The sequence below is a fragment of the Pararge aegeria genome, chromosome 11 (genome assembly GCF_905163445.1).
Source record: "Pararge aegeria chromosome 11, ilParAegt1.1, whole genome shotgun sequence".
NCBI lineage: Eukaryota > Metazoa > Arthropoda > Insecta > Lepidoptera > Nymphalidae > Pararge > Pararge aegeria.
This window is the reverse complement of record NC_053190.1, coordinates 4,324,538-4,347,827: the sequence shown is the minus strand read 5'-3', so window position 1 is coordinate 4,347,827 and position 23,290 is coordinate 4,324,538. Positions and strand designations below refer to the sequence as shown.

Sequence of the window (23,290 nt, the reverse complement as noted above, 5' to 3'; positions counted from 1 at the left end):
TCCAGTTATGGGAATCGAACCCACGGCCTTGGACTCAGAAAGCAGGGTCGCGCCAATCGGCCGTCTGTAAATAATAATGCATCATTTTTTGTTTGATTTAACACGCTAATCTCTGTAACGATCGCATAATTTTTTATGCGTTGTCGTTTGTATTCGATAATTCGTTTTTAATCTGAAAGGAAGTGCTAATTATTTAGTCCGATTCAATTTCGATGAGGAATTATTTATATTTGTGTATTGGTGTTATTGTTTTGTTACTTAAAATTGACCCATTAAGCTGATTATTATAATTTTAAGCCCGCCAATCCGCATGGCTGTACTATGCGGATTGGTTGTGGGTCTACGAAACTTATGCCCAGTCGTGGGACTTTAATAGACTGTGGTTGATGATGATGACGATATCTTAGATCAGTTAGGCTATTCTGTATCTCAGTTGATACAAAATTTAGCTAGCTGGCACTGTGGAGAGTTGAAATCAAAAAAATATTTAGAAAAAACACAAAAACCTGACTGCGAAAATATCGGCCATGTTTGTTGAATTCATTAAAGAACTGAAAACATAAAAACTAGATTTTAATTTGAATATTTAATTTGGTTTTAAAAAATCTTAGTTGACAGTGTTCACAAGACGTCGGAGGCATCTGCTCACTCCGAGATTTTGTTGGTCCACCTATAATATTACCAACCAAATTATGAGAAGTGAGCGTGCTATGCTTCCGATAGCACTTACTATTCATCTTTGGTGATAGAAGCTCAAGTCGAAGTTCGCTAAATTCTCCTTCAAACCTCCAAATTTGGTCAACCGTCCATCTTACTGGCTTAAACAAATTTTAGGTGCTGCTTATGTTACACATTTCCCAATTACTAGCAGTAAATTTTGATAGGGAGTAAAACTATAAGTAACATGAAACCCGGTACGGTTATTTACGATTAATAATGTTCATTGTGATAATTTGTGTTTCTTTTTGTTCTGCATAATGACATGAAATTGGGTCAAAGATAGTTTTTGTATCTAAATTCAAAGTCCTATCTGATTTGTGAATATTTGAAGCCCGGGTAAATAAACTGTTCCAACGCAATTTTTCAAAACCTTAACAATTGAGGACGATGACGCGGGCAGATGAAGCGGGCGGGCTAGTGAGAGTAGTAAAACCGTAGACAGAGAAGAGTAAAACAATGAGAGTGACTTACAATATCAACAAACCTTTTTTTTCATTGACCGACAACCCAGACAAAATTTCAACAGCAAATTCGGGCCCCTCATTATATTAACTCTCGACATGACGCCATGTTTCTGTAACGCAAAGCTTCCGTATAAATTAAAACTAATTAATTACACAGGTAAAGCCGAGATGTAATAAAATGATAAAAATCCAATCAAAACAAAATGCACCTTATAGTAATCTGCTCCAAAAACTCTTTTACTTTTTAAAAAGGTAATTTTAATACCGCTATAAAGTTTTTCCTTATTAAAAATATTTTCCTTGTATCTGCACACTAGCACGAAACTTAAATAATATAATTATCACTAGCGGATCACCGCGACTTCTAGTTCGAAGTTTTAAATACAGACTTCATCCTCTGTTCTAGACACAGCCCCGACCCACCGTTTCGCATCGCGCCCCTGCGCCATATTGACGGCTGACTGGCGCAATGGGCACAACCCTGCTCTCTGAGTCCTAGGCCGTGGGTTCGATTCCCACAACTGGAAAATGTTTGTGTGATGAACATGATTGTTTTTCAGTGTCTCGTTGTTTATCTGTATATTTTAAATATTTATGTATATTATTTATAAAGATATTCATCAGTCATCTTAGTACCCATAGCACAAGCTACGCTTACTTTGGGGCTAGATGGCGATGTGTGTATTGTCGTAGTATATTTATTTATTTATTTATGGGTACTTAGATGACTGATGAATATTTATATGAATAATAAAATAATGAAAATAAGAAGGGCTTACACTATTCCGCTATTCCGGTTGGCCCCCTGCCATCACATAATTACATGATTGTTAAATTGATTGCTGGGCTTGCTAAAAAAGCATGCAGTTCTAACTTTTCTAAGTTATGAACGTTTTAACTTTTAAGTAATTAAAATATCACTTACATCAACGGCGAAGGAAAAAAATCGTGAGGAAGCCTGCATGCCATTGAGATCTACATAATGTTTTCAAAGGTGTGTGGAGTCCAACAATCCGTACTGGGCCAGCGTGGTGAATTACAGCCTTAACCCTTTCTCATTACGGGAGGAGACCCGTGCTCTGAAGTGGGCCGATAATGGGTTGATGACGATGATGAAAAGTCGGTCTCGATGTTAGTAATCTCGATTCCCGGATAAGACTAACATTTTTAGCTTTGGGGTGTTCTGTCGATAAATTTTAAGTACCATCAGAAGTCAGGAAATTGACGTTATGCACTAACACGTCTAGTGACATGTGATAATTTTTTAGCACTTAACACATACCACATTAGCTCAGGCTATTATTTTGTGTGTGAAATCATAAATGCTACCAATTATTCTCGCATTTATAATCCACAGCCATAAATGCTATCAATTTTGAGGGCTGGGCGATGAATTCCGGTGTACGGGTAAACCCTGTCGGGTTTCTTTACACCGTTCACGTAATGACGGATTATTGGCGCAGTGGGCAGCGACCCTGTTTTCGGAGTCCAAGGCTGTGGAGGTAATCTAACAAGTGGAAAATATTCGTGTGATGAACATGAATGTTTTTCAGTGTCTGGGTGTTTATCTGTAATATCATTAGTAAAAGAAACCCCTTATTTTTACAACGTTTAATTATCTTACAACGTTTAATTGTTTTAGTATCTCAAATTACAACATAGCACATTATAAACTCAAACATCAATCTATCTGAACTTATAGCACACAGTTAATTAACTAAGTACAAAGAGACAACTTCTTCAATCTTCCCATGACACTTCTGTCTGTACTCCGGTGTACCTCTATTTTTGCCGCTATTTTATATGACTTCCTTTTTGATCTGGGTTCCTGTCATTTTGAATTTGTACTCCAACTTATACCGACCACAGATTATGCATAATTTTGACCAGTCTGAACGAAGACACCTTTTTGCCTTTAACCAAACGAATATAACTCATTAAAATATTCATTAGTTTGTGCCAAATTTTACAGTTTTGGTAATCGAACCCACGGCATTGGACTCAGAAAGAAGGATCGCCCACTGCGCCAATCGGCCTTCAAAATGTCCCTAACGAGCTCCGTCACAAAAAGCTCTACTTCTAATTCATTCAAAATTTATTCCAGGACCAGGGGCTTAAAAGGAATCATCCGCGCCGGGGACATGGTTTGCGAGTTAGGCTCTAACAAGGACTCCCAGGAGTACCGCAAGCGGACCAGCTATATCCTACAGGACGACCGTCTGAACCCGCTCTTCACTGTGGCAGAATTGATGCAGTTTGCAGCAGACCTAAAACTCGGAAACACTTTGAATCCTAAGTTAAAGAATACTGTTGTGAGTACATTTCCATCTCCTGCCCGCGAAGCCCGGGTGGCTTCTATCTCCTGCCCGCGACTTCGTCCGCGTTTGTTTTTGTTTTTATAGCATATTTTCAGTTGAGTATACTCTCAATCGGTCCAGTACTCTCGGAGCCTGTTGGGTACAAACAAGTAGTAGGTACCTATAGGATTACTAGTTTTTTTACACGCTTTTTATCATTTACCAGTATGTTTGTTTGTAACCGACTCCTTTAGACTTGATTTTGATTCTCTTCAAACGGTCTGAATTCGTTCACACTTTGTAGATATATCTAATAGTAGAATATGTGCACTAATTTTTAGGATTATTCTATTTTTACATTTACAAAATAAGATTGATATTAATTTATTTTATTTTAAATCGATAAGGCAGGAATTATGTTAGTTGTAAATTCCAACCATTATCATTAGCCGATTTCTCTAATATTAACAAATTTTATTGTGAAATGGTGACCGAATAATTAAGCTCTAAAAAATAATATTTTAAATTTACAATTCAATTTTTTTTTATTCATGTAGGCCTATCACAAGCACTTATGAATCGTACATACATATATGTTTACATAATTGTAAGGGGGTGGTGATAACTTAGTTCGCCAACTTAAACCTAAAGCTAAACGAGGGTTCCAATCGCACCCTGGTCTAAGAAGAGCCTACAACAAACTTAGCCGGATAAATTTTTAATTAAATTAAAAAAAAAAATTGCGTTTGCTGCCGAAGTAGCGTAACCGACAAATCAACACTTATGTACATATTTTTTAAACGACAACTTTTGGAACAAATTTAATTTGTCGGTTACGCTAATTCGACGGTAAAGGCCCTATATATTTATTTTAATTTAAAGCCGGTTTTAAAAGTTCATAAAAAATTGTTTCGGCGCCGCTTATATTTTTTTGCTCATAACGCCTATCATAACTATTATTATATCTTTAAGGATTACCTGACTACTTATTTATTTTAATAATACGGTGAGGCCTTGATAATATAAAAAAAAACACCTCGCAGTTTTTTAATAACCCTTGAAGCTATTAAGTTTACAGTAGTTATGACCTTACAATTTCGGAAAGTAAAACTAAGTAAGTGTAAATAGGAATCACACAAATGCTTAAAAGAGTCTGTAATTGAGCTATATGAATAAAGATGTAGGTAATATAGCATAAAAGCAGGCGTTAATTTGCGGAAATCCATGATATATTATGATGCAAATTTATAATAATTTCTTCAATCGGTTTCGGAGCTTTGGTGTGGAGTATAAGGATTGAAAAAATTGTAAATTACACCATACAGATTCTCCTGCTTTTCGCGGAGTATAGCAAATTGAGCTTAATTTTTATAATATAAAGATATAATATATTTTTTCTTATTAAACCTATAAACGTAATAAAAAACAAAACGTAATTAAAATTTAAACGTAATAATTATGCTACACTTTGTAAACTTGACACCAAAATAACTGGCCACCTAAGTTGGTTGGTAAATTTTAATAACAGTTCAGATAGGTAAATATTCACTTTTACATATGACAAGGCTGACGCCTTGGCCCGCGATACCCAAATAACCCGGTATTTATACGTAAGCAGAGTAGATTTTTTACGCACTACAGTTGGGTGTAGTTTACATTAACTTTATGTATAAATTGATAATACTATACTATGTATAATAAGTTTATTTCAATTAACAGTTACACAGTAAATTAATAAAAGTACAAAATAAGGCGAACATAGGGTAACTATACTGCAAAACTAGGTCGCAGTTATTATCGCCCATCTCTGGAGCAAGAACCGTACACTTCAATTAAATCTAGTGAGATGAATAAAAAAATAAAAACCTCAAAACCTTTTGAATTAAATTCAATTAAATGCATTGATAATCTCTATTTATACAATCTCTGATCCGACTTCAAGACGAGGCTAAACAACGTGGAAAAACTAAAAATTACAATAATAAGTTCATTAAATGTTTATTGTAAAATCTGTAAAAACCCTTTACACCTACTTCTTGGTACAAAAAGTATTCTACGTCTGCTATCAAGAATGAGACAGACAAAAACAAAAACTACAACTACGAAATTTACTAAACATATTCTGTAGAGATAGACAAGATAATGTGTAGACGTATTTTTTAACGTGCCACGCTTGCTAGCCTTACAGGATACTTGTATCCTAATTTGTAAATCGTCAAATTTAAACTATCACAAATACAGTACAAGTTATAAAAGAACACATCCAATTTCAAACTGCAGGCCACTGAGAAATCTTTTAACAGAAAAATCCAATAGGAACCTAAGATCTCGTGATCCGTTCTTGAACATATTTACCAGTGGGTACCACTAGACCAACGAGACAGTAAGAAAATATTTTACACACATGGTAGTACGGTAGTCATAACCCAAATTGGTTTCTACGCGACATCGCACCGGAACACCGATAGCTTATGTCTTTGTCGGTAGGGTCGTAACTAGCCACGGCCAAAGCCTTCCACCAGACCCGACCAGAGAAAATTCAGAAATTATAAATTCCAAAATTTTCCATGCCGGGCATCGAACCCGTTACACCAGTATGCCCTAAATAGTCGTAGAAGACAAACTCTTGCCCGCGTTTTGCCGCGTAAACGGCAACGATGGGGCGCAATTTTTTATTTTTTTTGAAGTTATACTTCTTCTGGTGATTTAATGAAAAATGATGAGAGTAAATTTTTACTGCGCGCACACCTTCACAAAAATCCGACACCCTGAAGTTAGCTATAGTTAAGCATAGGTTTGACAGTGTACACTTTCGAAGTCTGCGGGCTCATTCCGGTGATTTAATTGATTCAATTGTACAAAATTCTCATATTTTAATGTTGGTTGAACATCGGCTGTCCCATAATGAGTCTCTTAGTATTCCAAATTTAAATATGTTTATTATGTCAACTTTTTAAATATGTAGAAATATTTTTTTTGTGATATTTAAATAAACTTTTTTTAGTTAAATATCACAAAATGCGTTATACTAAAACTTTCAATGTATTAAATAACTTTCTTCTATTGTTGGTGTCGTTATATCTGTAAACGTAGAATAAGGCGAAAAATAAAATTTTTATTTTTATCCTGTTACGCCAAAGAAGTATAACTTCTAACGAGTGTACATTAGTACACACACGTTGTCTTTTTTTTTTTAAATTTTATCACACGTTTCAGATACGAGAAGTGCTAGAAAATTTAGGTTTAATCGGCACGGAGAACACAAGATGCTGCAACTTGTCAGGTGGACAAAGAAAGAGAGTCTCCATTGCTGTAGAGCTCATAGATAACCCGCCCGTTCTGTTCCTGGACGAACCAACTACGTAAGTGATATATTATGACATTGTAATTTAATATAAATATAGAAGCGACGATAGCCTGGGCAGTGGCGTACACTGGGTTTCTTACCAGGGTATGCATACAGCAGGAAAATTGCATAAAATGTAAAAAAATCCTCCTCTTATACGGGCTATGTTTCAATTTTAGGATATGCAGTGCTTTTGTGCATGTATGAAGTGCACGCCACTGATAGTGGGTAAGGCTTCGGATTTCCTTTCGTGGAGACCGAGTTCGAGCCTCGGCACGCACAACTAACTTTTCGGAGCTATATGCTTTTTATGGTAAGCGGTGATACACTTTCGGGGGGCCGAGTTCGAATCCCAGCTCGCACCTCTAACTTCTCTAAGTTATGTGCGTTTTAAAATATCACTTGCATGCTGTTTGTTTTTACACACTAATACAATATTATAAAATAAACAAATATAAAAGATTGGATAGAAGCAGGCGTTACTTTGGGGAATTCCATGATATATATTTTATAAGATTATAAAATAACAATAGCTGTTTTTTTAAATACCCACGGGTAACTTTAACCACCATCTTACCCGGGATAAATATTATCCTATGTCCAACTCCAGGCTAAAAGCAACATATGTGCTCAATTTCATCAAAGATCGCTGCTTCGATTGTGCCGAACAAAAGTAACAAACAAATAACGAACAGACAAACAGACATCCTTTGAACACCTCTATAATATTAGTAAATTACCTAGTAGGTAGGTAAAATAATAAAACGTATTTACATAATATACGAAACCATTACTTTTTTCCACGTCAAGTTAAAACAATCTCGCTTTACATATTGTTTACTACTAGTAGTACGTAGGTGGATATTTACCTAATTGGTGATTACAAAAAATTTGCTTGGTTATAGTTAATTGGTATTTATGAGGTTGAGATAGTTCAAATGGAAATATTTATTATAAACTAGCATTAATTAATATTATACCTATGCGACTTAGACTGAATATATTAGTTTTTTCCGCGATAAAAAGTATCGCCCAAGTCCATCGATATGAAAGTCCACTGTTCTTTTCTATATGAAAATATTAACGTTAATTCTGTCTATCTCTTTGGTATGTAAAAGGAGTCACACCCTATAATCATCAACTCTCCACAAAGTACACAGTTGCGTGCATAGAGCCTAGAGGGTATGTACAGGCAGTACAGGGTATGCAGATGATATCAAATGAAGAAAATCTCCAATACGAGTTATAGAAAACTTAAGGGTAGGCTCTTTATAACTCTTACAATGCCTATCCTTAAGTTTCTATATCTCGTACTCTCGTTTATTTTAAAAAAAATAAACTTTAGTGGACGTACGTCTGAGCATCTAAACCGATACTGGAACACTATGTATGGTAAAAGCTAGTAACCTGGAGAGAATACTTGTCTGATAGTTTCTTACTCTTAGGTTGCCTTTAAAAGATCACTTTAAGTGATAAGGCCACCTTTGCACCCTACCTGTATGCACTTATGTCTTTGTTTTACTTTGTATTGTTTCTTTGTGTTTTGTTGCAATGACGTTATTCTTCATATCTATCTATCTATCTATCTAGGGATACGAATCGGCGCTTGTGGAAATAAAAAAAAATAAAAGAAACATTGAAACTTTTTACCAGTTGTATGCATAAAATAACAAATTCAGACATCGCGTTCTGAAAAGCATTTCAAATTTGTTACGTAAAATATTGACTGTTTATGATATTTTTATTAAAAACGTATCAAAATTAAAACAAAATATTTAAAATTTAGAAATTAAGTATTGCCCATATATTCCATCATATATCATGGCGAATCGTCGCCACGGCGCGGCGGCCTGTATCTCCACGCCAACAATCAGGTTCACCCTTGCCTTAAGATGTTTCTCATAAAAAACCAGAATCAATCTCTAACAATTCTAGTTTTACAATTATAGACTAATTCCAGGGGCTTAGACAGTATGACGTCTGTGCAGTGCATGGAAATGTTGAAGAATTTGGCGCGGGCCGGCAGAACTGTGGTCTGCACCATCCACCAGCCTCCCGCTTCTGTCTACAAACTGTTCGATCAGGTACGAGCGCAATATTCAAATTCAATTTCTAATTTCATTTATATTTCCTTCATTTCATTTCAAGTCAGCCGAATATAAACACCAAAGAATGAAGATCATACAGAAACCGTGTACACGACTAACATCGAAGCATCAAAACCCACTCCACTTTAGTAGTGTTTCTCGAAAAGGCGGTTAGTCGCTCCATTCCTTATGCTCAAAACGTTTACCATAAAATAGGGAAAATGAGACGTGCGCGTTTGAGAACATTATGTTAACACACATCGCCATCTTGCCCCAAAGTAAGCGTACCTTGTGTTATGGGTACAAAGATAAATGATGACTATTTAAATGAATAATATAGGTATATAAATACTTATAATACACAGATAAACACCAAGACACAGAAAACCACGTTCATCACACAATCATTTTTGCGGTTGTGGGACTCGAACACACAGCCTTGGACTCAGAAAGCAGGGTCACTGCCCAATGCGCCAATCGGCCGTCAACAGCAATAAAAAACCAATTAAATTTAGGGACGCTGAAGTATAAGAAAGGCTATTACTGATTTTATTACAATGGGTACAATATACACAGGTGTACATTCTGGCCGACGGACTCTGCATCTACAATGGATCAAGCGCAAACACGGTCCCGTACCTCGCATCGGTTGGCCTTCAATGTCCCATGTACCACAACCCAGCGGACTATGGTACGTACCATCATCACCATCAGTATCATATGCGTATAATTTTTTATTGTACTAATTGATGGACCATGCCACCTGATGGCAAGTGGCACCATCGCCTATAAACGCACCATCGCCTATAAACAGAGCAACCGTCCACAGGGCATGCAAGGAGCACTTCCTTGCACACACATGCCGCCCTGTCTCCATCGATTTGAGACAAAGGTGTTAAGCCTCCACGCCCTTCAGACTTGAACACGGCATTGCAACTATGCTGCTTTCCCTGAACGAGCTCTGTCACAAAAAGCTCTACTACTTTTATCGTCCCACTACTGGGCACATACCTCATCGTAATGTAGAGGTTAAATCCACCAAGCTGAATTAATTCATATTTCTTCTTCTTCTTCTTCTTTTCCTGGGCCTGTCTTCGTACTTGGTTGGCCAGATCACTCCAGCCAACCAAGCTCACACCAGAACATTATTAGGCCGCCCAAGTCGCCTAGTGCTTCATGGACACAGAATTAAGAACATACAGAAACCGTGTACACTACTAATATTGACGCATTTTGCAGTTGACAGTTATTATTTTACCTGTAATGTTCTAAACGTTTACCATAAAATGGGAAAAAGTTCGTGAACTTGCAAATTCCGCGTAGCATATTACACTGCATACAATAATGGCTGAATGAGGATTATATATTATGTTCTTAATTCAATGTTCATGGCGTGTTGCTGAGGAGCCAAGGTGTTCAGCGCGTTGTTCTACCATTACATTGCATTGGAGCATTACGTGTATCGGTGTTTTATGTCTCCATGCATGCTGTGCACAGAGGGCTGTCAGTTATACCTGGAATGAAAGGTGTTTGTTTAGTGTGTAGTGCCCCGTCATCATACCTTCAACTGTCCTTAGTTTAACCCGGTTTCGTACTCATCATCATCAACCAATTACCGGCTCACTACAGGGCACGGGTCCCCCACGATGGCCCCGTGCGGTTTAGTGGACTCCGCACACCTTTGGGACATTATGAAGAACCCTCAGGCATGCAGGTTTCCTCACGATGTTTTCCTTCACCGTTGAAGCTAGTGATATTTTAATTACTTTAAACGCACATAACTTTGAAAAGTTAGAGGTGCGTGCTGGGATACGAACTCGGCCCCCCGAAAGAAGTCGAGCTCCTACCCACTGGGCTAACACGATTTAGTTGTTCAATTAATAGTTCAACTGCTGTTATAAATAAATCAACTGCTGAACTATTTATAATAGCATTATATAGCTCTATTATAATAGCATTATTATATATCATAATTATCTATGGTACCGGTACAAATGTATGTATATATATACATTTATACCGGTATTTTTGTAGCTATTATGTAAATATAGTACGTATGTTCATGTAAGTTTAGTTTATTTTTTGTAACATGCTTTCACCTTTTTGCAACTTTCCGCCTTATTATCGGCTTTGCACGCCCAGGTTGCCTTTAAATGATCACTCTTAGTGATAAGGCCGCCTTTGCACCCTAGAACTAAGTACCATTAGTATAAGCTTCCTTGGGTTTTTTCCTATTGTGTTGCAATAAAGTTTTTCTATTCTATTCTATTCTAAACGGGAGGTCTCACCAAACGGCAGAGTTTGGCCATAATCACCACGCTGGGGTTGGTAATTGCAGTAGATGGTAGTAGCAGCATCGGTAGATGCTGCTGCCCGTTCTCCGATATATTCCCTAAGTTGTCTCGTACGACACCCTCGGGAAAAGAAGGGGTAGCGACAACTATATTCTGATCTGCCGTCACGACACGGCAATTCATATTGGAAGAATCACGGTATGTTTGTCACTTTTAGGAAAATAATTATTATAAACTTTTTAAAGTCTTTTTTTTTCATTTTGTTGTGTTATTTTCGCTTTGTACTTAATCCCTAAGCAAAGAGCTTACACTTATCGTTTACATATAACAAATGTAGTGGAAACTTCATTGGTTTATGTGACATTAGTACGGCATTTCCCTTTAAAAGCTAACAAATAAATAAATGTTAGTGATGAACCGGCAGCTTAACGTCCTCTCCGGGGCACATAAATCTTTAAACAAAGCAAGAATTTTAGATAGATAAATAAAATTATCGTTAATTCAGGAAATAACACAAAATAAACAACACAGTTTGTTGTTTTAAAATATCACGCTGTAAAGGGCACAAAATAAAATGGTGGAATATTCATTAATTCAAATAAGAAGGTTGTCAAGTATTCCAAAGGTTACAGTTACAGAAGTTACGTAAAATAAAACACCGCAACAAGTACCTAGCAGAAAAAGTTGATAAACAGAGAGCGCACGTCAGATATTTTTTGTTTTATTGTATGGTTGGTCTTACAAAGTAGGGAAAAAATCTGAAAAAATAAAGGTTGAGGTCCTACGCACGTCATAACCGCTAATGACGACACAAAAATTAATATGTAGTTCGCATCCTGATCATAGGACATTCTTTAGTCTAGGAAAACTATCCGAAGCTATTGCTAGACGAAGTTAGCTCACTATTTTACACGCTTTTTATTAGCTTCACTTGTATGTATGTTTGTATGTTTGTAACCGACTTCTTTAGGCGCGATTTTGACCCACTTTAAACGACTAGATTTCGTTCAAACTTTGTAGATTTATCGAGGACTGATGACAATACACTAATCTGAGAAGATTATTCCAATTTTCAAAATAAAAAATAAGATTTTTTACTAATTACAACAGCGCCATCTAGACCCAAATGTAAAAAACCTATGGCGTTACCAACAATGTTAAAAACCTATGGCGTTACCAATAGATGGCGTTCGCGTACCTAACAAATTCCACAGAAACCATTAAGCTACTAGATGGCGTTAGCTGTTACTTTTTAATGGCCTGTTTTAAATAATAATTAGAACTTGCATTTCGAGAGACATGGGCTCTGACTCTGATCGGGCACTCAGCAGCACCCGCGTAGGGACTGTTATGGTAGTTACGTCTTAATATAGATTCCTGAGCGGGTAATGGTGGCTCTTACCGTACACATTAATAATTTGGAAAATAATTACAGTTACTTAGAGTTATCACGGAATTGATAGTAGATTAAATAACAGTTTAAAATAAACCAAACTAAAAAGTGGAAAATAAATAATAGTTTAAAAAAAAAGTTGTAAGTTATGCAAATTGACGTTATAACAAGTAAACACGAGTTTAAATTATTTTTTAGTGATGACTACCGTCCATAAACATTTACGAAATCGAAGGAACTGCCAGTGTATCTGGCGTTCGGAGGATTTTTTTATCAACCTCTTTAATTACAAAAGAAAGCAACACTATCTTCACTTGTACTATAATTTCTTTCGGTTTTCATTCACTTGTATAAACTTCTAAACACAGAAGTAAGAACATACAGAAATCGTGTAAATCACTAATATTGAAGCATCAAAAACCAAACTACACTTTGGAATGGTTTCTCGAACAAACTGTTGGTCACTTCATTTCATTCAGCAGTTGACAGTAATTATTTTACCTCTTATGTTCTAAACGTTCACCATAAAATGAGAAAAAGTTTGTGAGCAAGCAACATTCCGTGTGTGTAAAGTGAGAAGTGCGCGGGGCTTTTTTACTGTTTTTGGACACACTGCATTCAATAAAGGCTGAATGAGGATTCTGTATTGTGTTCTTAACTCAACGTCTCTAAACTTAACCGTCTATGTGTCTACGACGTCCCGAGGCAGCCTGTTTATACTCACTTCCTTAAGTAAATTTTAGCAGACAATCGAATTATTTTGTTCTAAATTTGAATTCATAATTTTGTTAATTCTCTGAGGTTTCTCTAAAAAATTGACAAGTCATCCGTCCTATTCTCACCGTGGGCATTTCTGCTCTTTACTCTTCTATCGTCCACATTTCTTATCATTTAGCCTACAATAAGTTAATTTTTATTATCGTTTAGCAGATTACGACTAAAGGCTGATGGCCCACGGGCATAACCTTTCAGTAATTCTAGAATGTTCTTTACCTTGAGATTTGGTAAAATACGGTATTTCCCGTACTTGAATTTATTTTTTATTTCCAGTATTAGAAATAGCAAACGGTGAATACGGTAACTTCAATGAGTTGCTGGCAGCTAAATGCGCTCGCAGCAACGACAAGGTCACGGAGAAGATGTCACTGGCGGCCATTGCAGAGGAGCCCAAGTACTCTCGCGGAAAAATGATCATCGTCATCAACAAGCCACACGAATTGTATAAGTTCAGTGTACTGCTGCGGCGGTGTATCATTCAGCAGTATAGAGATTGGGTAGGTAGAATAATAAGCCATTCTTTAGCCTAACACAGCCTTAGAATCGTTTTCTGCATTGTTCCACAGCAACAGCAGAATAATCCCACATACATTTACAGCACCTTCTCCCAATTCCACTTAAAACTTGTTGATACCTTCACAATAAAAAAGGAAAAAAAAATTGGTTGCCTGTAAAGTCGGTATACGGGCGAAAGTTTTACGTGACAACGACTTTGAGTGGTAAAATAATTTTAATGTGAATATTCATTCGTATAGTAGGAAGAAGGATGAAATAATAGTAACAATTTAAAACATTTATTTATACAAAGAATTATATTTAAAACATTAATTTATACAAAGAAACTCGCACTGAATTTCATATTAACAAAATTTTATTTTTACCTTTACACATACATACGTATTTATATACAAATATACATACAATAACTTGCAATACATTTGCGTACAATGAAACAGCGTTTACTACAAAGGGACGCGTGCCTTTCACTTTTTATGTCTGTCTCTCTCGCTCTTAGGCGGGCTAACCATGCCCGAGTGGAAGGGACGCGTGCCTCTCACTCGCTCTCATTGTGAGCGCATAACGTGAGCTGAGCGTAACGCAGTTTCTTGAAGTGTCACCCGGCAAACCAATTTATAAGACGTTGTCACGTCAAAAAAGAAAAAAGAAACGTAACGGAATTATAAAATACTTTTGAAGTATGCATTCATATATTTCATAAGGAATCACGCTGTAAAAATATTAAATCAAAATAAGCATATTTATTTTTTCATACAAAATAATTCTATAAATGTTTCCTTATGACGCTTGACGCTAAAAGACCGCCACGTGCACGGTACATACGCTACGCGATGCGTACCTTATAAAGTGACAGGAGTCACTTGATTTTACTTTGGCATGTCATGTTAGGGTATTGTATAGCTGCATAGCGTTTCGTTCTCACAGAAAAGTTTCAGAGACAGTAAATATAAATTATTTACTGTCTCTGAAACTTATCTCTTACTTACTTATCTAAACTTACCTCTACAGCCTCTGAAGTATTATTTCGGTTCTCATTTACACGTTGTATATTTATTTATACTTATAAATGTTATTACGCTATATTTGTAGGTACACCACTACGAAGTTAGGGAAATAAAAGGACGCGGGGAAAAGAAAATACGTCTGCACTGTTCGACTGTCTAATTTATTAGTAAAAATAATCATAGTAATATTTTTAAAAAAAGAGCTATAATTTAAAAATAATGACTTTTGACCTTTTTTTTTTGTTCTCTTCTGACTTGCTCTTTATTATATTAATAATAGAGCTTCTGATGCGTACGATGCGTAACCAATTGTTAGAATTGTTCCTCTCCAAAATTTCTTCAAAAAAAAATCTGAGACAGTATTAGTCTTTTGGATAGAAGCAAGCTTAGCTTTGCGAAATTCCACGTTACAATGAAAATGTGCTTTCCTCTGTGAAAAGCATTCGAATCTGTATGCTGCTAAGCTTTATTTTCATAGTATTTAGGTACAGTATCTGTCTATCATTTAAGATTGACTTAAACTTGAACGCTAGTAGTTAAATAAAGCATTCTAATTTTCAGACAGTGACGCACCTCAAAGTTTTACTGCACCTTGTTATTGGTGTTCTTCTCGGACTGCTGTTCAAGTGCGCCGGCAGCGATGCCTCGAAGACCTTCAGCAACCTCGGCTTCCTTATAGTTTCCGCTGCCTACCTCACCTACACCTCCCTAATGCCTAGCGTACTTAAATGTAAGATAGTGGTATCAACCATAATATTAATTATTTTTTTTTTAATTGTAATAACTGACGTGAGGCCTGTAGCGGGCCGGTAACGGGTTCAACTCAGAGTCACTCAGCGGGCGATGGAGAGAGCTATGCTCGGAGTATCTGTACGTAATCAGATCAGAAGTGTGGATATTCGTAGAAGAGTCACTGACATAGCTCAGCGAGTCGAGAAGCTGAAGTGGCAATGGGTGGGGACATAGTTCGGAGAAAGAATGGACGTTGAGGTCCCGAGGTGCTGGAATCCCAGAACGAATCCCAGCACGTACCTACTTTTATAAGCTACGAGTATCTTAGTTTAGCTACAAAAATATATTTGTTTATACACAAACACAGTTGTTAGCTCTGAATAATAATAATAATAATAAAGCCCTTTATTACCCTTTATTAATAGCACGATGCTCTCGGGATTACGCTAGTGAGTTATTTAATTGAGTTATTTTAGTTCCAGACGAGTTACCAGTGCTGAAAAAAGAAAATTTTAATAACTGGTATAACCTTAAGACTTACTACGCTGCGATACTCATAACCAGTTTGCCCATACAGGTAATCTATATTCATATTACATACAAATGCGAAAGTATGTCTTATTGTTTGTTTGTTGCCTTCGTTTGACTTTACTTCTGTGTGGAAAAGCACCAAGAAGTATTAATGAGAAAAATGCTATTCGTTACCTATACACAACTTTACAGCTGAATCGGCCATAACAGAATGCATAGAATTGCGAAAAGGAAGGTTCCCGTGGGATGAAAAAAAATAGAAACAAAAGCGGCCGAAGTCACGAGTAAAAGATATGTTAAAATAAACCTGTGCATTTTTTTCAATCTTCCAAAATTGTTATTAAGGGAATTCATGAAAAAAAATATTTAGACGCACGGTTGTGTATCAGCCAAGTTCGTAGGGCATACGTACCTATCCATAATTGTTAAGATATAACATTCACTAAAAAAAAAAAATTATCCGCGGTACGAAGTTCGCCGGGACAGCTAGTTATGTATAAAAGATAATACATAAGATTTGATTATTATTCGTTTTTGTTTCCAGATCTCATTTAGTATAGTATATTCAACCCCCTCGTATTTGCTAACGGGTCAGCCAGTGGAAATATCCCGTTTCGCAATGTTTGTGCTGGTGCTAGCGAACGTTACCCTTCTCGCTGACGCCATCGGCAATCTCATCGGGTCCTGCTCGACGGCAGTTGTAAATATAATATATATTTATATACAATATACATATATGAAAATATAAGAAATCTATACATTTAAAAGATAAAGTGTGTGGGTATGTTCCGTATAGGCTCCGAAACGGCTGGACCGATTTTAATGAAACTTTCAGGGAATCTCCGGATTGACTTGGCGAGTAATCCTGTAAAGTTTGGTGACGATCGGAGCACTCCTATTTTTGAACTGTCAAACTGTCAAATTATACAGCTTTTATTTACTATGATGATATTCTATTGTTGGGTGTACATGGGTGTAGATAATGATCTTCACCTGCTCGAGAAGAGAATAGAAGTGAATGAATACGGAGAGAAATAAATGATTTAATATATTATGAGACATAAATTAAAAATTTAATGTACGTTTATAGTTTAAATAAAATAAAGCAAAATCTAGCCCGGAGAAGCGGACTGGGTACGCTAGTAATATATATATATATATATATATATATATATATATATATATATATATATATATATATATATAGGACGAAAATACTTAATGAATTCTTAGTTTAGAATTTATTAAGTATTTTCGTAAGAATGGGAACAATATTATTTATTAATGTACTGATAGTATAAACTAGTGAGGCATAGAGTTTTGAGAAAAATAGGAGGTATCTTAGCTCCGTCTGAGTCTCGAGTCGAGACTTAGACGGCGCAAAGATACCTCCGGTGTCTTGGCCATTTTATCATTCAGAAGTAGGTTGTTAAAAAAAAAAATCTCCAAACTCCTCCTCTAGCACTAGTTTAAAGTGAGGGTAGGCACATTAAAAAATAACATTGTTCCCGTTCTTACGAATTGTGTCCAAAAACAGTGAAACACCCGTCTGAATTCACACCCACGGAATTTTGCTAGCTCACAAACTTTTTTCATTTTCCTCATTATAATATGGTAAACGATTTGAGGTAAAATAATTACTGTCAACTTCTAAATGGAATGAACTGACTACATACCTTTTACTAAAGTGGAGTGGTTTTTGATGCTTCCATATTAGTAGTGTTTACGTTTTCTGTATGTTTTTAATTCTAAGATTATTATTTATTACTTTTTTTTTCTGTTTTTAGAACGGCACATTCTTCGGGGCTATAACGACTTGCACTATGATAGTGTTCGCTGGTTTCCTTGTGCTACCGACGCATATGCACCCCGTGATGCAAATCATCTCATACGTTTCCTACCTCAAGTACGCGTTCGAAGCGCTCGCGCTTTCCGTCTACGCTTACAACCGACCCCCGCTCGCGTGCCCAGATGAAGTCTTGTATTGTCACCTGAGGTGAGTTGTTTTATTGCTTGTAGTGAGAAATACTCTACCACTATTCCACTCTAACTACTCTTTAGAAACATCCCATTGCTGACCACAGGCCTTCGCTCTCATAGATTAGAGAATATTAGAGCATGGACACAATGCTAGTTAGTGGGTTTTTAACGATTATAATTATAGATATATAATATAACGTTCTCAACTTCGTGAGAAGTCTACAATCCGCACTTAACCAGCGTTGAAGACTAAATCCTTCTCTTTCTGAGTGGAGACTCGCGCATGTTTTTTTTCATTATTTTCAAAACATACGTAATGTTAGAAAATACCGAAAAGGTCGTTGATATTTCAGAATAGTTAAGAAAAAATGGGCTTTGTGAATATACATATCTATTTAAATATTATGTTCTTAATCAATGTTTTATGTTCACAGGTATCCAAAGGAGATAATATCGCAGTTTAGTTTTAAGCAAGAACACTTTTGGATGAACATAGGCATATTAGTTCTCATCCTGGTCGTTCTTAGGGTAGTAGCCTATTATACATTAAGACGAAAATTATATAAATCAAAATAATGATGTACCTATTTTATAAGACATAATGTACAAGGTGAAATCAAAAATACAAGAAAGATTTCGGCCTGTAGTTGTTTACATTAAAATTAACAAATTTTGTCCTACGCCTTTTTTTCAACTCGACAGTTTATGAAATATATAATATTCAATATTTTATATAGCTACTCTACTAGTTTCTACTCTGTAATGTAACATCGGCAACAGCGCCCGAACCACAACTCTATCATGCGGTCAGCCAGTCACTGACCCGACTACGAGACGTTGTCGAATGACAATAATATGTATTTGGTTTCACATTGTAATGTCATTTTACAGATAAAACATGCTTTATTAATTTTTTCGTGTGATATAAATTAATATTGAATTATGAAAACTCTTAAAACAAAAGTTATTAGTTATAATGATAAAAGCTACAAGACCGAGAGCTTTCTGGTATTTTCTATTTTACCCTGCATAGATAATAATAACCAAGTAAGTTGCGACTATGTCTGCGTTGACAATCTGAATTCTCGTTGTAAAAAGTAGCCATTACTGCAAAGTCCTGCAAAGAACTGAAAAAGTGACGTTGATGTGTTTTAAATTTTGTCCATTTGGGTTATCACTTATATCTTAATCTGTGATTTACTTAATCATAGGCTAATTAAAATTTAAATATCATAGACAAATACTTTTTTTATTTATTCATATATTTAGATGTAGCGCTAGTGGAAACATATTTATTTAATTATCTTTCATTTAATCTTGACTATTAATTAAGGATTATTATATATTAGTTTGTAGGCTCCATGTGAATGGACACTGATTATGATTTAACATGATGCTTTAAATTTGATCAAAATCGGTAAACTAGAAAAGTCTTAGACAACAAAACTCAAAGTAAGGACAATGTTTAATATCTTGTACTCGTGATATATAGAATCAGTGATATTTTAGTTTATTTTGTACTAATGTAAGCACATTGCACACCATAGAAAGATGTAAACATGACAGGGTTATAAAACTACAAATTAAATAGACGTAGTTACACAAAGGCAGACATGTCAACCAATAAGGCGAGGGAAACATTAAAAAGGAGCATAGAAATAAATACATTACGGAATTTAATATATTTTTTGGTTTTGAGGTGTAAAACGCTGTTGAATCACGAAAACTAATTACATGCCTCATTGCATATTTTTCTTGTTTTGTTTGTGAGAGCTAATTAGTAAAACATGATAAAATATGAAAAAAACTTTATAACGCGGAAAGTGAGTGTAACTCAAACTTGGCCTGCATTTTTACTGTGGCGTCGCATTTAGATGTTACTAAAAACTCTGTGATAACAGGATCTGTGTTTCTCGTATTTCTTTAATATTTTATTGCTATAATATATTCTTAATAAAATTGTATCTTAATAATGATTACTACTTATGAAAATAAAATGTTGATGAAAGTTTAAGTACCTAAATATTGCAGGAAAATAAAAATGTTTCATAAACTCAAGTATCGTTTTTTTTTTGATCAGGTTTTTAATAATAAGTAGGACTTATTATTAAAAACCTCCGAATAAAGTACCTCCTTCGAAAACAATTTATATGTATATTAAGAGACCTATATAATGTTCTCTATAAAACTTATAGATATTTTGTACGTATTTGCTAATCTATAAGCCTGAAGAGTTTGTTTGTTGGTTTACTTGAAAATGATAATCTCGGAAACTTTTTGTCTGGTTTGCAAAATTTTTTCAGTGTTGGATAGCCCATTTAACAGGCTACAGGCTATAATTTATTTAAAAAAGACTACAGCTCCTTAGGAAAATCGAAATAACGTAAACAAAAGTAGAAAAAATTTGCCTAAATTTTTTTGCCTTGAAAGGGCATTACTTGGGGTGCGATGAGAATACTATCTGTGATACATACAAATTATATAATACATTACTATAGCAGCTTTTGTGAATAAATATTAAAGGTCTAGTCTCAGAATGAGAAGAGTTTTAGGCCACAGTCCACCACGCTGGCCAAGTGCGGATAGGTAGACTTAACACGCCTTTGAGAACTCTCAGGCATGAAGATTTCCTCTCTATGTACTCATAGTCTCTCATACTCTGAAAAGTTAGGGGTGCGTGCCGGCAATCGAACCTCCGGACCCCCGAAAACTGAAGCCTTACCCTTTGACAGCTATTAAGAATCAGCTAGCTACCTACTTATTTTTCAATCTCCATACTTTAAATATTATAATCCCTCAGAATAATTAATGGAGCCTATGATTATCTATGGTCAAACTTAAGCATACATTTTACGACTGAATAGGCTGTATGGTCAATGATCTTTTCCTGTCCTGTAACTATGGAGGGTAGAGGTAAGGAGAGTCATCTGTGTATATGAAAAAGTGTCGTCAAAATGTATTAAATTAGGATGGCGCCACATTTGCATCAGGGTAACTCTTAAAAGAAGCGCCAAATATAAATATTGTTAGAGTAGGCTTGAAAAATAAACAAGGAAGTATGGAGATACAAGGAAGTAAGGTTATATTTACCACAATATTTTGTACAACGTAAGTTGTTGAAATTCTCAATAATTAACTACTTTAGTCGATAATGACATTAAATTTTTTAACTCGGCATACTTCAATTCATCTACGATTGCTACATTCATACCCTGTGCATCCACCAGCGCCATTGTGGAGGATTTTTGAACTGTTATTTAGCGCAACAACTGGACACTTTTTCAACTTTTCTCCCATATAAGATGACTCTCCTTACCTCTACCCTCCATACCTGTAACGGACAAATGAACCAATCAACCAACAATATATCTACGGTTAATTGTCTTCTTCTTCTTCTTTTGATTTATGGCTTTTCGTAGTGCCAAAACAGCACAATGTACACGGTTAATTGTCATTTGTCAGTAAATTATCACTTGTCACTGTCAGTTTGCACTATTTATTTAATAGTCTGTGGTTTGCACTTCGCAGCTGGTGTAAAGTAGGTTGTGATTACCGAAGTTGTAATTGTTGTAATTGTAGTTCGTAAAATAATAACATAAAATTTGAAACTTAATTCGGATATTTCTAAATGGTGAATAAAAGATGCTAGAATTATTTGTGTTTTGTATTGGTTGTCTAGGTCTATTTTATAAATACATTTAACTTGTTTTATGATAGACGTGGTTACTAATAATTGAAAGCCGGTAGTACGGACTCGGCAAAATGTAAGTTCCTATAATATAATTATAATTTTTTTATAGTTTGTATATTTTATGTCACTCTTCTATAGGAAGATAAGTTTGACTCATTCTTATTTATATTTTATTTAACTAATTTTCAGGATAAAAAGCCTTTTGTTTTCCCTGCTCTATCTTGCATTACTTTCAATTGTAAACCCGAGCAGTACAACTTATTATCAGATATTGGGTGTATCTAAAAGTGCATCTGCGCAGGAGATACGCCAAGCGTACAAGAAATTAGCTGTAAAGCTACATCCTGATAAAAATCCTGTAAGTATCCTATATTTATAACACAAATCTTTACTTAATTAATCAGTTCTTTACTCAGGTAATTGCACTGTGCATTTCCACAAACATTTTGCCGTGTATGCTCGAGTAAATGAGATTTGAGATGTAAAAAGTCACTGTACACTAAATTAACCCAAGTTCAATCCGCTGGGGCCACAATTGCAGCTTGTGGAGGTATTTGGACAAGCCAAGAAGAAGCTAGAAGAGGGCTTACCATCAATACTCAGTTTTCCCACTTAACCGCTTTGTTTAGTGCTTTGTGTCCTATGACTGGTCTTAAAACAAATTGAGCTGTAGCTGTAAGGCGGGAATGTTGACCACACTCTTGAATTCACATTGCTTTATCTTTCCTCCTGGAAATTGTAGACCGGGCAATAAGTTGAAGGATACAAACTCTTCCTCGTAGCAACTAGTAATGGAATACAGTTGAGATTACAATTGGTTGTAATTCCGCCTTGTAATTTGTATAATGTTTTAATATAAGTACAGTTATTATCTGACTATTCTCCAATATAAAATCAAAGCAAATACTTTTTTGTATAAAAAGCTAGTTCAAAATATTATGCACCATGTGGTTAAGTAAATGTAAGAAAAGATAAGAAGTTTCTACAATTTTATGTGTTGAATTGTAGTGGGCGGCTTGTGTGGGTGAATCACACTTGACCTATTGGATACATAAGATAAGCATATTCAAGTATAATGTAGGACAGTTTAAATTATTCACTATCTAGTTTACTAGCTTTTGGTTTTGATGGTGCTAACTAACAGTTGAAACATATTATATGTAAGCCACACACAGATTGTCTACCTCACTCACAGACCCCTTAAGGCTGTACCATAATATGAAATTTCATTATCTCCAAACTATGCAAATCCAATTAATAGCATCGAAAAGGCAAGATTTATCTACATTAGATTGTATATTATAATGAAATCACCCTTTTTTGCAAGGTTTAATCTATATATTATGTCTAAAAGTGGCACTTGAAAAGCACAACATTATTTGTAATTTTTTTTTGATTTAAAATGCAATATTGGTATTGAAAGCTTGAATTTATATGAGACAGGTATATAGTTCG

The 23,290-nt window shown here is 35.4% G+C and overlaps 1 protein-coding gene across 1 annotated transcript in view; it reads left to right on the top strand.

The window, feature by feature from the left end:
- Positions 1 to 23,290, top strand: part of LOC120627290 (dnaJ homolog subfamily C member 10-like) — a 71,992-nt gene that overhangs the window by 31,273 nt on the left and 17,429 nt on the right. Inside the window, exons 3-12 of the mRNA XM_039895234.1 lie at positions 3,289 to 3,496; positions 6,698 to 6,843; positions 8,788 to 8,911; positions 9,491 to 9,605; positions 13,652 to 13,875; positions 15,463 to 15,631; positions 16,110 to 16,210; positions 16,709 to 16,864; positions 17,952 to 18,160; positions 22,034 to 22,193. Coding sequence (XP_039751168.1) covers positions 3,289 to 3,496; positions 6,698 to 6,843; positions 8,788 to 8,911; positions 9,491 to 9,605; positions 13,652 to 13,875; positions 15,463 to 15,631; positions 16,110 to 16,210; positions 16,709 to 16,864; positions 17,952 to 18,160; positions 22,034 to 22,193 — 1,612 coding nt within the window. The remainder of the gene's footprint in view (positions 1 to 3,288; positions 3,497 to 6,697; positions 6,844 to 8,787; positions 8,912 to 9,490; positions 9,606 to 13,651; positions 13,876 to 15,462; positions 15,632 to 16,109; positions 16,211 to 16,708; positions 16,865 to 17,951; positions 18,161 to 22,033; positions 22,194 to 23,290) is intronic.